The following is a 13,447-nucleotide window of genomic DNA, read 5'->3' as shown; positions in this document are numbered from 1 at the left end:
CAGAAAGCAGCAGCTTCATGGTAAGGACCCATTCTTATTCTTTGCTCCTCATCAGCATTACCACGTTTAACCTAATCTTGTTTGTCTGATGAAACTGAGTTCAAAGCTAAAACAATTGGAACCATGTTGTTGGGATGAAGAGAATTGCATGCTCTCATGAATGTGTCTGGAAAAGTGGAAGCTTCTTTTGGTTACCCACCATCCAGCTTGCTGTAACACTGATCAGAATCAGGTTTAATATCACCGCCATATGTCGTGAAATTTGTAAACTTTGCAGCAGCAGTACAATGCAATACATGATAAACACAGAAAGAAGCTGGGAATTACGGTAAATAATCTCAAATAGTTAAATAAGTAGTGCAAAAGCAGAAGTAAAAAAGTAGTGACAAGAGAAAATCTGCAGATGCTGGAAATCCAAGCAACACACAAGTGCTAAAACTCAACAGAAAAGACAACATTTCAGGCCAGGAGTCTTCCTTAGGACATAGTGAGATACTGTTCATAGATTCAATGTCCATTCAGAAGTTGGATGGCAGAGGGAAAAAATTTGTTCCTGAATCGCTGACAGTGTGCCTTCAGGCTTTTGTACCTCCTTCCAGATGATAACAATGGGCAGAGGGTATGTCCTGGTTAGTGGGGGTCCTTTCTGAGGTACTGTTCCTTGAAGATGTATTAGACACTACAGAGGCTAGTGCCCATGATGGAACTGACTAATTTTACAAGACACTGCAGCTTGCTTCGATCCTGTGCAGTAGCTCCCCCCTCCCTTACCAGACGGTGATGAAGCCAGTAAGAATGCTTTCCACGATATATCTAGAAATTTTCACGTGTCTTAGGTGAGATTCCAAATCTTCTCAACATCCTAATGAAAAAATAGCTGCAATGTCTTGCCTTCTTTATAGCTGCATCGTGATGTTGGGACCAGGTTACATCCTCAGAGATACAGGTGTCCCCCGCTTTACAAATGTTCACTTTATGCCACTTCGCTTTTACAAAAGACCTACATTAGTAACCTGTTTTCGCATTACAAAGAGGATTTTCGCTTTTAAGAAAAATTTTCCCATTTAAATTAATGGTTCTTCACTTTACGTCTTTTTGGCTTAATAAAGGTTTCATAGGGATGCTCTACCTTTGTAAAGTGCAGGTGGGGTGGGGGGGAACACCTGTATTAACACTCAGGAACTTGAAAAAGCTCATACTCTCTGCTTCTGTCAGAATTGGTGTGTGTTCCCTTGTCTTAACTTTCCTGAAGTCCACAATCAGCTCTTTGGTCTTACTGATACTTGGTTGGCAGCCAAATATCAGTGGGACCTAGTTTTCAACAGTGGGTGCAGAGCTGGGGCAAAATCTCAATGGATGTGGCCACCTGATAGAGACAACCCAATGAAACCTTGAAACCTACTGACCCTGACTACGCAGCATGTCCTCTGTGACCAACTTTAAAGCAATATTCTTAATGAAGTTTTAGAAAAGAAAACTAGTTTTGTAAAAGTAGATATGAATTCATAGGTACTACAGCTTGTGGGTCCATAGATGTCAAGGTCCCATGCAAGGTCCCAATTGTTGACAGATTTTCCCATAGTATGTGGGGCTCTGACAAGTTCCATCGTGCCAATGGCATCTGCCTTGTGTTTTTGTTTCAGAAGAAGTGGTAATCTGAGGAACAGCAACATGAAAAACTCATTTATAATGCAGTTAACTGTACTAACCACTTTGCTGAAAAGCATTGGCTATTTTTTTTTCAGAAGTAGCCTGTGCGTGACATGCCACTGAGGTCTCAAGCAGTTTATAATAACAAAACTAGCAAATGAAAATGTAAGACTAAAGTGCTCAGGTGTTTTTTACAGAATATGATAGATTTTACTGTAAATTCATCAAGGTTTTTTATTTGTTTTTAATAGATGCACTGCTTTTTATATATAGCTGTGACTTTGTTAAAAATATAGAACCATAGAGGACTGCTAAACATTGTAGCCTTTCACCACATCACCATAGTTACTTTCTTCCTCACCCCCATTCCTACCCCTGCCCACAACTTCTGCTCTTCGATCTTTCACCAGCCAGAAGCAAAATGGCTGTCGTCTTGACGCTTAATCTCTTTCAGAGAACTACCTAGCCTACCGTCGTAGCCTTTCACAAAATTTACCTCAGCTTTTTCCAAGGTAAGGCTATCTTTGTGCTGTTATGCTTTCTTTATTTCATCATCTTTCCAAGAAGAGGACGTGCACCAAAGTCTGATTCCAGCTGAACAGCCCTGTCTATGAAATGGCACTTGTTGGAAAATTGCAGGTGTGTGCTTAATTACCCACATATGAATATAAAATGAAAAGCCACACTCGCACACAATTCCCAAGATGTTTGTTCTGAGTGCTACTCCCCATTGAAAGCACAATTATGGAATGCCAGGTGGCACCAAATAATATTTGAATAAGCAGAACAAATATGTGCTAATACGTTGTCTATAATGGTGCTGGTATTCTTTTGTTGTTGACTCTCTCATGTGCAGAATACATTTGTAAATGGACCAAAGGTTGATATGCATTTTTGTAAAATCTAGATAAATTTAGAACTAAGCTGAGTGGACTCTTTTCCAGTTTTTATCCTTACATGAATTTATTTAATATGAATGTAATCAGTAAGTGCATGAGATTTCTTATCCAGTCAGGCTAAAGGAATTGCCTCTGTTTAATGAAGATGCATATCATTCCAATTTCAGAAGATTAGCAGCAGGTCTGGGAGCACTCCATGTATGCCTGCCGATTTGAAATGCGTGTAAACACAGTGGCATCCAGCTCGTACTGTGATGGCCAGATGTCAGCTAATACAGTGATGTCACTTTAAAAAAAAAATCAGGATCTGCTTATAATCATAGGGAAAATAATGACTTTTTTATGCAAATATGTCAAAGTGGTTGTACTAATGTTAACACTTTTATGGAGAAGAATAGCACTGTAATGCAAATGATAAACAATAATTAATAATTAGTGTCAGATTTGTAAGTGGCAGATAAGTTGTACAATTAGTGTAATTAGTATCCAGTATGGCTCACTGGCAAGATAGATCACACTCCAGATTTTGTTGACTTGTTTTTTAGTATGATGTATAGGATAATTTAGCAGCTTTGAGTGTTTCATACGCAACAGCTGTGGTGGCCTCATGCTTGGTATTTGGCATCTGTCAGCACAGCTTCAAAATGTTTAACACTGATAGCGCTCTCAATTTAGATTTCTCTACCCCTTTATAGCTAATAAATCTTGCTGGCATATCCATTGATATGCCGGAGCTGCATTATAAAATCGCTTTGAAACTTAACATGAAGTATTTTATAAAGTGGCCAAGGCCGTATAGATTTTTATGTATGCCATAATTCCGTGTTAGCCAGGGTTGAGTACAACTTGAAGAACGGTCATCAAAAAGAGTGGCTTCACATTAAAATAATACAGAACTGCAAGAACAGTTTTCTATTCACCTGCCGCTTGGTATTATAGGAAAGGCAACAATCCTTGTGTGGCAGTTTTTATGTATGTCTTACCAGAGTTCATGAAGAGCAGTTTGCAAAATTTGAAACCCTTCTTCAAGTAGTTGAATGTATTTGCAACCTTCTCATCCTCAGATCTTAAGCATCATCTTTCTGTTCTCTCTGCCCTCTACTGCTTCTCATTTGTCTATCTTCAACTCAATCATGGACACACTTTTGACCTTGACATTTATTTTAACTGAATAAAGCCGTTGCATCATACTAGTACATCTGATCAGACCTCACTTGCAAACCACTTCCTCCTAGATGTACATGTGTGAAAGAATATTACTTAATTGACTGAACCACACTCTAGGTTACATTGCCTTTGATCTTTCATTCACCTACAATCTTTTGCAGCTGTTGACCTACTCAATCTCACCTTCACGTCAGCTTTTGCTCCTTTCCCCACTAAATCCATTACCCTTCCGTGCCCTTGCAGTCCTCTCTGATATTCCACCCCCACTCCAGAGGGTGCAGATATGAACAAGTATTATTCAAGTACTAGAGGTCATAGCTTTAAGATCAGAGGGGGGAAGTTTAAAGGAATTTTTTTAAAGGGTATTTACAAGGCAAGTTTTTGACACATTGTTAGGGGCCTGGAACATGCTGCCAGGGATGTAGTGGAAACAGATAGGATATTAATGTTAGAGGAATTTGGACAGGCATACGGACGGGCAGGCAATGGAGGGATACTGACTTTGTACAGGCAGATGGGATTAGTTAGATTTGGCGTGGTCAACACAGACAGTTTTTATATTTTTGTATTTACACAGTTTTGCTGTCTTTTGCACAGTGATTCAGCATCCAAGTTGGTGTGGTCTTTCATTGATTCTGTTATGGTTATTATTCTATTAAGGATTTATTGATAATGCTCACAAAAAAATGAATCTCAAGGGTGTATATAGTGATATATATGTACTTTGATAATAAATTTACTTTAAACTTGGAATATTTTGGGACAGAGGGCCACAATTTTTCTGCTCTGTACTGGTCTACGTACCTTCTGAGATGAGGAAAGGGTACAGAGGAGATTTACCAGGATGCTGCCTGGTTTAGAGAGTATGCATTATGATCAGAGTTTAAGGGAGCTAGGGCTTTACTCTTTGGAGAGAAGGAGGATGAGAGGAGACATGATAGAGGTGTACAAGATATTAAGAGGAATAGACAGAGTGGACAGCCAGCGCCTCTTCCCCACTGCACCACTGCTCTGTACAAGAGGACATGGCGTTAAGTTAAGGGGAGGGAAGTTGAAGGGGGATAGCAGAGAGAGGTTTTTCACTCAGTGTGGTTTGTGCGTGGAATGCACTGCCTGAGTCAGTGGTGGAGGTAGATACACTCGTGAAGTTTAAGAGACTACTAGACAGGTATATGGAGGAATTTAAGGTGGGGGGTTATATGGGAGGCAGGGTTTGAGGGTCGGCACAACATTGTGGGCCGGAGGGCCTGTAGTGTGCTGTACTATTCTATGTTCTATGACGAACAATGAATAAGCTATTTGCTAGCAGAATTAATTGTTCTGTATATTACAACAAATAAGATGAATCAGCCATCAAGACTACGCCAGCTTTCTGTGCAACCCCACTTCCCCACTGTTGGAGTCCTGGACAATAATGGGGGAAGCTAAGATACCAACTACATTAAACCTATTGTTCAACCTCTTTCCACGATCTGCCTACACGTCTCTCTCTCTAGCTTCTGCTGGCTAATGCGAGGCTTTTAATACATCCCTGTTCACAGCAATTACACCTTTCTTATTCCTGAGTTCTGTTCATATGGTCTCACTGAATGAGCCTTCCAAAATTTTCCTTATTGTAATGGTGACATTCTCCATAATTAGTAATACATTTTCCCCAAACCTTGTATAGCTCTGTCTGCCAGTCCTCCCTTTTTCTCAAACAAGTTTTGGCAATAGTTTACAGTATCGTAGTTCCATGTACTAATCCAGACTCTGGGCTCAAATGCCTTAATTTGTTGTTAGATTTATCAAAACAGATGATTCAGTTGCCTCTGCTGGTTCCCTCTCCACTATGTTTATGGATCTCTTTTAATCCTCCATCTTCCCCATCCTTCTTGATTTCTCAGAGTGAATTCTGTCCTCCTAGGAGTCAAGAAGATGAGACGCTGCCCTTCACAAGGATTTCCTATGCTTAAAACACTGTATTTTTGATAATCATAAATTCATTCCCAATATCTGGGCACCATTGGTAAGCCAGCATTTATTTCCATCTCAAGGGAGCAGTGGTGAGCAGCCACATAGAACCACCACAGTTGGACTGATCAAGGTATTCCCACTGTGCTTTGGGTGGGAACTTTCTGGATTTGAGACCAAGCAACAATGAGGACCTGACAGTACACTTCCAAGCCACTGTGGTGTACGCCTTGACAAAGATTCCACTGGTGGCACTGTTTCTCTGCACCTACTTGTCATGGGTGGAAGAAATTGTAGGTACAATGAGTGTTGTCAGAGTTGCCCAGGTAACTAACTGCCCAGTGCACTTTCGTGCTCAATGCAGCCAGCCATTGTTTGTTGGTGGTGGAGGGAGTAAATGTTTGGAGTGACTGATGCAGTGCCAGTGAAATAAGCTGTTTCATCCTGAATGGTGTATGGCTATTTGAGAATTGTTGGCACAGTACTCATCCAGATATATTATACTACTGACTTAAACTGTGAAGATGGTGGAAAGCCTTGAACAGTCAGGTGAATCATATTGAATAAAAGTAAAGCTAAATAAAAATAATGTGAAACTTGTATCAAAGCAACACACTGATTATTAAAATACCTTAACCCACACAATAATGCTATTTACTGAAAAAGGAACGTTGATGAATTTGTGCAAATTTAATTTCAATGTTCAAAATTGGGAAAGATTCTTATACCTGAAGAGCAAATTTATTATTTTTCTTGTATGACAGGATAACCTATTTAAGTGGAGTACCTTCACTAAAATTTGGTTCATTATTAACGTGTGTGTCTGTGTAGATGTGGGAAGGGATGGTTTTGGTTCCAAGGGCTCAAAGAAGTCTGAATGCATCTCTGAGATTCTCTATACTGCTATGAAGCAAAGGGACCAGGGCTGACAATTATCTTGCTTTTATTTTCCCCTCGTTTACTGAAGAATAATGAATGGCAGATTATTCGATTGGACAGTGAAGAAATTCAATTGCTGTGATTGCTCAGTTGAGTATCCTTCATTAATTTGATTTTGCCACTCTTGCAGCGGCCATGCCTCGCAGCAAGTTTCTAGTTTGATTAGAAAATGCCCTGCAATATGCTAGTTCCTAAAATTGCTGCAATAAACAAGCTTTATATTTGAGGACACTAATATGCATTCTTCAGTCCAACGGTAAATAACATTTGCTGGGAACACAAGATTGCTACATGCTTGCTCTTTGTGTGCTCAGAAGGCCAAGTTTGCAAATCATCTCTGGTTTAAAATTATTTGACATATTTAAGCCCTTTTTGCTATTTTCCATATATATAATAAATTTGAGTTTTTATGATAAATGAAGAAACTAGATTTTGTATTCTTGTTATATTTCCTTTAGTTGGCGTGTGGCCAAGCAGTTAAGGTGTTCATCTAGTGATCTGAAGGTCGCTAGTTCGAGCCTTGTCTGAGGCTGCATGTGTGTCCTTGAGCAAGGCACTTAACCGCACATTGCTCTGAGACGATACCGGTGTCAATCTGTATGGGTCCTAATGTCTTTCCCTTGGACAACATCGGTGGCGTGGAGAGGGGAGACTTGCAGCTTGGGCAACTGCCGGTCTTCCATTAAAAAAACCTTGCCCAGGAAACTTTCCAAGGTGCAAACCCATGGTCTATCGAGACTAACGGAGGCCTACACTGCACACATATTTCCTTTCACAGGCATTCCAGTGTTAATTCACTTAGAAGTTTGCTTTTTGAACATTTCTTGTGTTGCATATGTGATGCTTGTGAAATATTTATACCCTCTGACAGTCTTTGTTTCTCTTTGCTCTGTATAGAACCGATGAGGTCACCAAAAAGCCTGAAAATTTCAGAGATATATGCGAGACACCTTGCAGTTGAACTGGATTCTCTAGGCTACAATGTCACACGGTGCCACACGTTCAACATAACTGTGTGTTACCACTATTTCATTGGTCACAACAAAAGCAAAGCTCACTGCATGGAGATGGATCAGAAAGCACCCCATCACATCATTCGGAATTTACCACCGTACACAAACATCAACATCAAAATGATTCTGACAAATCCGGAAGGAAGGAAGGAGAGTGAAGAGGTTATCATTCAGACGGATGAAGATGGTAAATATTATAGCTTTTTAAAAATTAATTATTGTCTCTTCCAGCTTTCAGTTGTATGCAATTAATAGAGAGCCTAACTAATTTGCAGAGGCAGCTTTTTACAGCATTGAGTATTGTCAGTCACAGAATCATAGACAAATACAGGATAGAAACAGGCTCAACTGCTCCATGCAGGCCAACTTTCTCATCTAAACTCTTCCTGTTAGAATGCGTTTGGCCTATATCTCTCTGAAGTTTACTTTGGTCCATGGCATAAAAAAAAGGTTTGGAGTCCCTGCTCCTCATCTCTTGTCTTCCTATTCATGCACCTATCCACTTCCTCTGGTAAGTTATTCCATATGCTGACCACCCTCAGGATGAAAAGGTGCCCCTCAGAGTCCTATTAAACTTCTACCCTATCACCTGTTCGTTCTTGATTTCCCAACCATGGAGGAAAAAACTATGCATGTTCACCCTCTCCGTGCCCCTCATTTTATGAACATTTTCTGCCTAAAAATCCTGTTCTGTCCAAAGCTCTGATTAGTGAGCTTTGAGCTGGCATATCAGTAACCATTCTAAGCACGATGGAACAAGCTGTGCCAATTTTCTTGAACAAAAACGAGTTTCTGGTTTGAAGTTGGGATTGGTGATTTTGGGGTGTTTGGGTGTATAGGTTTGTGCTGTAATTTATTCGTGAGGTGCAGTTGAACCCAAAAGACCAAGACATTAATGGAGAATTAGGGTGAATGAGTAATGAAGAGGTCAGAGATTGAAGCATTTGAAAGGAATGAAAAAGCATTGAAACCTAGAACTGGGGCAAAGCGTGAGAATTTAATGTTGTGCTAAAGGGTAGAAATGTCAAGAGTCTGATGTTGTGTTGGAGCTGAGTAGACAATCTTCAACATCATGTTATCAGCATGGGAAGGATTTGAGTGACTTCCTTGAGTCAAGACCAATTCGTTGAGTATTCAAAAAGGTTTAGTGCTTGCCCTCTGAGTTGGTAAGAGAGTTGAAACAAGCTTTATTTCTTGAGTGAAGGTACAGTTAGATTCAGATCATTGCGTGGCAATGAGAGATTCTTTAGGGACCTTGAGGGGGCTGGGTCTTGAGGCAGAAATGTGAACAATAAGTGAGGGGCATTGCATCCAAAATGAATTCATCCCATGAACCATCCCTGAAGAAGTTTTCACATCAGGGGTACAAAGTTGAGCTGCTCACAATTGCCAAATATCTGGGGATGTTGAATGTATTGTGCAGCGGAAGAAAACGTTTCAGTCACAAAACTCTGCAGCAAGGTGTGTTGCAGATGAACTTCTGGGCTGAGACCTTTAGGATGAATTGTGGTTCCTAGATTAATTTCAGTCATCAGTGCATATTATTATTGTTAGATTGCCTCAGAAAGTTTTACGATTATAGACGAATCAAATTGGCAACATCAAAAAATAAATGATGTGTTCATGCTGAAATGCAAGAATGTCTAACCATCTCATAAAATAAAGTGAACTATTTATGGGAGTGACAGGAACATTGAAAAAGCTCAGCGGGTAGGTTGAATATTTGAAAAGTTTTCTTGTCCAACAGGCAACATATGCAGTTTATGGCAGGGACTAAAAATGACTTAAATTTTTTCTGAAGTTCAACTGGAGTTGCATCCTTTAACATAGCACCATTCCCACACCACCCTTTCTTGTTACCGTAACATCACACACCCAAGCAACATTGACAGAGCACAATCAATGTTGAACAGTTTAACAAAGATATTGGGGCTGGCGACCAAAATCTTGGTCAAAGAACTGAAATTGGTTTATTCTGTCATATGTGCCAATATATTTTGAAAACCTTGTCTTGTATATGGTTCATACAGATCAATTAATTACAACAGTACATTGAGGTAGTACGAGGTAAGGTAATAATAGAACGTAGAATGAAATAATGCAGATAAAAATTTGCAGTGCGGTTAAACCATATGGTGCAAGTTATAACAAGGTTGTTTGTGAGGTTAAGAGTCTATCATGTCATTATTAGGGAGTTGTTCGATAGTCTTACAACAATAGGATAGAAGCTGTCTTTGAGCCTGGCGGTACATGTTGTGAGGCAGAATGACGTATTAACAGCAGGAAACGTTGCAAAGAGATGGACAATCATTGCATGTGATGGGAGGGGAATTCACCTGGATGTGGAGGTGAAAGCATTTTCAAGAATTTTCAGAATTTGGATACATAATCATTCACAACCATAAAGAAAAGGTAATGTTTTAGTTAATCTATTGATAGTAGTTTTTAAAGGAAAAAATGGAGGCTAAAGAGAGAATCCCTGCACTATGATATTTCGACTGCATTTATGTTTCAGATACTAACGGCATGGAGCATCTTTTTCTTTTAGGATCTTTAATAGCAGTGGTAAAATGTAATCCGAGCAGAGGTGTTTGAAGTTCCTCTTGGATAAGCATTTGGTTTCTTTCTCTGCATAACAAAATCCTTGCTGCATCTTATTGATGTTGCAAAGGCATATTTTGATCCAGTGATATCTCAAAGTGTGTACCAAATGTCTACATGATTCCACCAATTTGCCCTCAGTTCCAAAGCTCTAACTTTATGTAACTGTAGGTGAATGCCTCGTGCAGTGTAAACATGGGTGATTGTTTGGGATGTTTCTCTTGTGATTGCAAGACCCTGATGGATAGTGATAGTGTAAGATGCTGCAGACCTGCTTCCCTTGTTTGCAGGTACAAGAGGCAGCTGCGTAGCCTCAGTTGTAGCAAGACCTAGGCCTCAAGCCATGGGTTTACCTGCTTCTGCAGTCCAGAAGAGGAGATGCCGGAGGTGGTGTAGCATGACGTCTGTGTCTCCCGTCAGTGATGCCCTCCAGTATTTGAACAGTGAAATAACAGTCTGGATTGCAGTAGCTGAGCAGTGTGGGGAACTGTGCCAGCAATTTGCTAGACATGTTGCGCAGGAACTTGGGCTATATATATGATTTTTTGCATGACTTGATTCATGTGCTTTTGGCTGCATCTTGGGCTCTAGCCTACTAAGTACCCAAGACATCTTCAAGGAGTGGTGTCTCAGAAAGGCAGCATCCATTATTAAGGACCCCCCCAGCACCCAGGGCATGCTGTTTTCTTATTGTTACCATCGGATAGGGGGTACAGAAGCCTCAGTGATTCTCCCCCTCTGCCTTTCGTTTCCTAAATGCACATTGAACCCATGAACACTACTTACTTTTTCAATATAATTTCTGTTTTTTCACGGTTTTTAATCTATTCAATATACATACACTGTAATTGATTTATTTATTTTTACTTTCTTTCTTCTGTATTATGTATTACATTGAACTGCTGCTGCTAAGTTAACAGATTTCATGACACATGCCAGTGATAATAAACCTAATTCCGATTCTGTGTTTGTTTTGCACATTGACCCCAGAGGTTTGGCTGTAATCATGGTTGGTTGAATGATAATAAAATCTTGAATTTGATTTTGAATTTAAATTTGATTTATCCAATAATCTGTAAAGCAGCGGGACAGTGAACTGCCACTCTTACATCAAACGAAAATGATCGAGATGTGCAGTCACTAATACTTAATTAGAAACTCCAGCCATTTCCTGAGACCAGATGTTAGACCAACTGGTCTATAATTCCCTGGTTTCACTTACTCACCTTTTTTTAAGATACCAGAATGATTACATGCAAATTTCCACAAATGAATTTTTAAAAAAACAATTGGAGATTATTGTTGGACGGATTTTCATTTCTTGCTTGCTTCCTTCAAGTTGCTGCCATGTGAACCATCTAGCCTCGAGGATGTTTCACTCATAAATACTTCTGCTGTCTTCCTTATTTTTTAATTTGCATAGTGAGCATAATTTTTGTTTCAGTATTAATTTTCTTGGGATATCCACCATGCTGTTCTACTTCTCCATGATAAACACTGGTGTATAACTGTTTATTGTGTCATATCTGAATCAGATGTACTATTGCTGATGTATGTTGTGAAATATCTTGTTTTGCCGCAGCAATGTTGTGCAATACCAAAAAGGTTGCAATAATTAAATAACTGATGCGAAAGAGTGATAGGAGTATGGACCATTTAGAAATCTGATGGCCAAAGGGAAGAACCTGTTTGTAAAATGTTGAGTGTGGGTCTTCAGGCTCCTGTACCCCATTCCTGATGGTAGTAACCTGGATGGTGAGGGTCCTTAATAATGGGTTTCACCTCTTGAAGATGGCCTTGATGGTGGGAAGCTTGTGCCTGTCATGGGGGATTTATATTTCTAGGATTACAATTGTTAGTTTTTAAAATTACAATACTTCAGTATTAAACAAATTTTTCATTCTATATCAGTTAACTAAGCTTAAAACATACCTGTTTTCATCTGAGAATGCACCAGGAACTGTACTACTTCCAAATTGTGTAATTGATCGCAAAGACTAAAAGTCCACTCTTGCATTGAAATCCCTCCAATGTGATTTAAAGCAATTTCTACACGAGTACGATGATGTGTCAAGTCAAGATTTAACTGTTCTCCTGGCAGAGTGAAATGCACATTTTAAATACTGGATTAGGATACAAGTGGCTGGCTGCAGCTAGATGAATCCTGCACTGGGAAAATTGCAGTTTGTTTCAATCAAATGACAATCTGAAACGGCAGACAGTTTTGGTGCAATATGTGCATAATAATGGAGGAACTCGGCAAGTCAGCCAGTATCTATGGAGTCGAATAAACAATCTACATTTCAGTCCAAGATCTTCCATCAGGACTGGAAAGGAAGAGGTCACAGGCCAGAATAAGAATATAGGGGGAGGGGAGAGAAATTACTATAAGTTAGGTTAATTGAAGTTCGTGGATCAGATTTGAGGCTATGATAAGCTGCTCCTCCAACTTGTTTGGTCTCATCATGGCAGTAGAGGAGTCCGTGGCCAGCCGTGATCAGAATTAGAATGGAAGGTCGACCTGCAATGAGTGGCCACTGAGAGATCGTACCTTTTGCGTCAGATAGAGCACGGGTGTTCAGCGTAGCGGTCCCCCAAGCTGTGTTAGGTCACACTGATGTAGAGGAGGTTGCACAGGAAGTACCGGATACAACAGATGACCCCAACAGGCTCACTGGTAACATGTCGCCAGTTCACGTTCCATGGTAACAGTGGAAGGGCTGTTCAGGTCCCTGAATAGTGGTGAGGGAGGAGGATACAACAGAGGATCCCAACAGACTCACAGGTGAAGTGTTGCCCACACCTGCAAGGACTACTTGGGGCCCTGAATGGTAGCGAGGGAGCTGGTGTAGGTGTTGGTATGTACGTATGTGAAGCATAAACTGAAGTCCAAAATGGTTGTCTGTTTCTGGGAATTGGGAAGATGGCATTGAGTAAATTTGCCAGTTTCTATGACCAACTAGCAGCAAACATGGTTTAGAGAATCAGGGCATGTGGTTACATAGTTGCAGAGGTTCCAGAAGGTAACATTTGTGACATGCAAACATGAGGAAATCTGCAGATGCTGGAAATTCAAGCAACAACACACACAAAATGCTGGTGGAACGCAGCAGGCCAGGCAGCATCTATAGGGAGAAGCACTGTCGACGTTTCGGGCCGAGACCCTTCGTCAGGACGAACCGAGAGGAAAGATAGTAAGAGATTTGAAAGTAGGAGGGGGAGGGG

At 40.2% G+C, this 13,447-nt stretch overlaps 1 protein-coding gene across 6 annotated transcripts in view; it reads left to right on the top strand.

Annotated features, from left to right (window-relative positions):
• Positions 1 to 13,447, top strand: part of ptprk (protein tyrosine phosphatase receptor type K) — a 656,369-nt gene that overhangs the window by 460,032 nt on the left and 182,890 nt on the right. For all 6 annotated transcript variants that reach the window (XM_059981530.1, XM_059981528.1, XM_059981529.1 and 3 more), the window contains one exon: positions 7,506 to 7,808. In XM_059981530.1, coding sequence (XP_059837513.1) covers positions 7,506 to 7,808 — 303 coding nt within the window. The remainder of the gene's footprint in view (positions 1 to 7,505; positions 7,809 to 13,447) is intronic.

Source organism: Hypanus sabinus, chromosome 10, assembly GCF_030144855.1.
Source record: "Hypanus sabinus isolate sHypSab1 chromosome 10, sHypSab1.hap1, whole genome shotgun sequence".
In the NCBI taxonomy this organism is placed as follows: Eukaryota; Metazoa; Chordata; class Chondrichthyes; order Myliobatiformes; family Dasyatidae; genus Hypanus; species Hypanus sabinus.
The sequence above is the reverse complement of the archived record's forward strand: the minus strand, read 5'-3'. Positions and strand labels throughout refer to the sequence as shown.